The following is a 2,358-nucleotide window of genomic DNA, read 5'->3' on the forward strand; positions in this document are numbered from 1 at the left end:
CTATATCTGAAGCAGGGTACATTTTCATTCAAGGTATACAAGACCCTTTGTGAATGTCCTTCCATGTCCATTCTGTTCTGGCCTCGAATAGTCCTGATGAAGGCCTATGAATGCTTGAGTTTTACATGTCTGTGATTCTTGAGGTTATGGCTGAAATGTCTCACTAAAAACGTATGCATCAGGGAGTGGCTGGGACAGCAAGTTTACTTGCCAGACAACGAAGAAAAATGAGTTGCTACGCCTGGGAGCGGCACTGAAGAAGAAAAGTAGGTGGAAAAAAAGTGGCATTTGTGGAGTACCAGCTCTGGAATTTCAGAGTTATTTTGTTTTTGTTTTTAATTTTAGAACTGACCAGCTCGTTGGAAGATGATATTTATCCGTGCTTGAAACTGCTGTACTGAAAAAAAAAACAGTAAAAAAATGTGGAAGATTTCAAGCCTTCATTGCCTTTTAGCACTAGCTTTTTTATGTTTAAGAAGCTTAATATATGGCCAAGAGATAGGTGAGTTTATTGCAATGTAATTCACTAATTACCTTTTATTTTTGTGCCTTCTGTACTGACACCATGTATTTACATTGCTTTCCTACCATATGTGTATTCAAAAACTGTCATGCCTGTGGTCCCACGTTGTCCTAAGGCTGAAGGTACTGCCAGGCCTGGTCTTTGCTTTCCAGCACCCAGTGGCATCTTGTAAACCAGTGCAAAATTGAGTATTAAATTCTCCTTAATGCAACAGGATAGTCTGCATATGCTGGTGCTGCAAATATCTGCTTTGACACCTTCTTGCTGTATGCCAGCTGCCTGCAACAATTTCACACATTATCATTAATTGCCCCTCTGTCATTAATTGCCCTGAGTGTGGGACAACAGAGTAGAGCAAAAAACTCACTAAGTTTATCATCGAAGCTTGCAGTTTTGCCATTGGCCCAAAGCCTGCTTATTAGGCTAGGCTAGGAAGGGATGTTGTAGAAAGAGACAGCTGCCTGTGTTGTTGTACACACGTATAAACCTAGAATTTAGGTGCTTCTAGAAATCTGGCACTATGTGTCTGTCTGTAATCAGGCACACAAATCATTCAACGGTTTTAAAATACTGGCCAGACATGCTTGCAATAAAAATGTAAGAAGAATGGCTGTAGATGTGAACAATACCAGTTGTTTTACAGTTAGTAATTTTTGATCTGCAGTTTATGACTGTGTTTCTTTTATGATTTCAGGTTCTCCATGGCACCCTCAGAATTTGAAATGTGTAACGCACAATTTTCATACAATGATCTGTACTTGGGCTGTCTCTTCTAATAGAAGACACGGGCAAACTGACTTTTGCTACACTACTGAGTAAGTCCCCTGTATACCTGGTTAAAAACTACTGAACTGTGATGAAAAGTGCAGTTATTCCTTTGTCACTGCCCATGGACTAGGTGATGCTGTTGTTTCCCAGCATCTCCCCATCAGCCTTCCTTGGTGCTGCACTGTTAATTCAGGCAACGGCAAGGTTTCTAGCAAAGTCTTGTTTCATGCTGGTAGTTCTCCTGCCAAAATCTCCTGCTTGCTCTTTTCAAAGGATTAGAAGATGTTCTCATTTGCTCAGACCTCTCTGTTTGTCTGCCTAGCCCTTGCTCAGAGTTTTCATGAGGGACATCTTCATACCAGGTTCAATCCAAAAGGAAATGATAGTTGGAAGAATTGAATCCTGAAGTTGTGGGCCAAAGCGGTAGAATATATGACATAAGTGTTGAGATTCATATGTGGAAAAACATGAAAAATCTCCTGGTGGCTCTTTTACAACCTTTATAAATTTTAAGCTGTCTGGAGAGCATTGTATTAGAGGAAACGTAAAAATTATTCCACAACAACAGTAGATTTTCTGAAGTGAATGCAAGTTGAAGACTTTGAGAAACGTTAAAAACACTTGAATCTTCAGTGTGTTTTTCACTAATGAGAACTACATGTGCAATTCCCCATGCTATCAGTCTGCCAAATACTTATCATGTGCTAGGGATGAGTTCAAATCCTTTTTGCATCTTGATCCTGCCCCCAATCCAGATATTTGTGCTGTCTTTTTTCCTGTAAATTCTGCAGGCAGCCCAGACTTGTCCTTGGGGTCCCAGGGCTTGGCTGCACTTCTTCCACCTACGTGTTTGATTTTCTGTGTTTAGTTATTCCTCCTGCATTGCCAACTATAATTTCTGTGCAGAAAAAAAAAAAAAAGTACATATATGTGACATTACGGCCAGAGTTCAGGAGTGTAGAGTTCATGAGGTGCTGCCCTCTAAACAAGAACAGTCATGTAACAGGCTTGGGTTCTTCAAGCAAAGAGGCTGAGGGCTGAGCTTAGTGCAGACCTCCCTGAGGGAA

General features: G+C 40.7%; 1 protein-coding gene across 1 annotated transcript in view; it reads left to right on the forward strand.

Moving 5' to 3' along the window:
• Positions 1 to 420: 420 nt before the first annotated feature.
• LOC104279648 (leukemia inhibitory factor receptor-like) overlaps positions 421 to 2,358 on the forward strand; it is a gene marked incomplete at its 3' end in the record, with an annotated part of 12,098 nt that continues 10,160 nt past the window's right edge. The window contains exons 1-2 of the mRNA XM_009876991.1: positions 421 to 502; positions 1,218 to 1,338. Coding sequence (XP_009875293.1) covers positions 421 to 502; positions 1,218 to 1,338 — 203 coding nt within the window. The remainder of the gene's footprint in view (positions 503 to 1,217; positions 1,339 to 2,358) is intronic.

The sequence above is a fragment of the Apaloderma vittatum genome, unplaced genomic scaffold (assembly GCF_000703405.1).
Source record: "Apaloderma vittatum isolate BGI_N311 unplaced genomic scaffold, ASM70340v1 scaffold37039, whole genome shotgun sequence".
Taxonomy (NCBI): Eukaryota; Metazoa; Chordata; class Aves; order Trogoniformes; family Trogonidae; genus Apaloderma; species Apaloderma vittatum.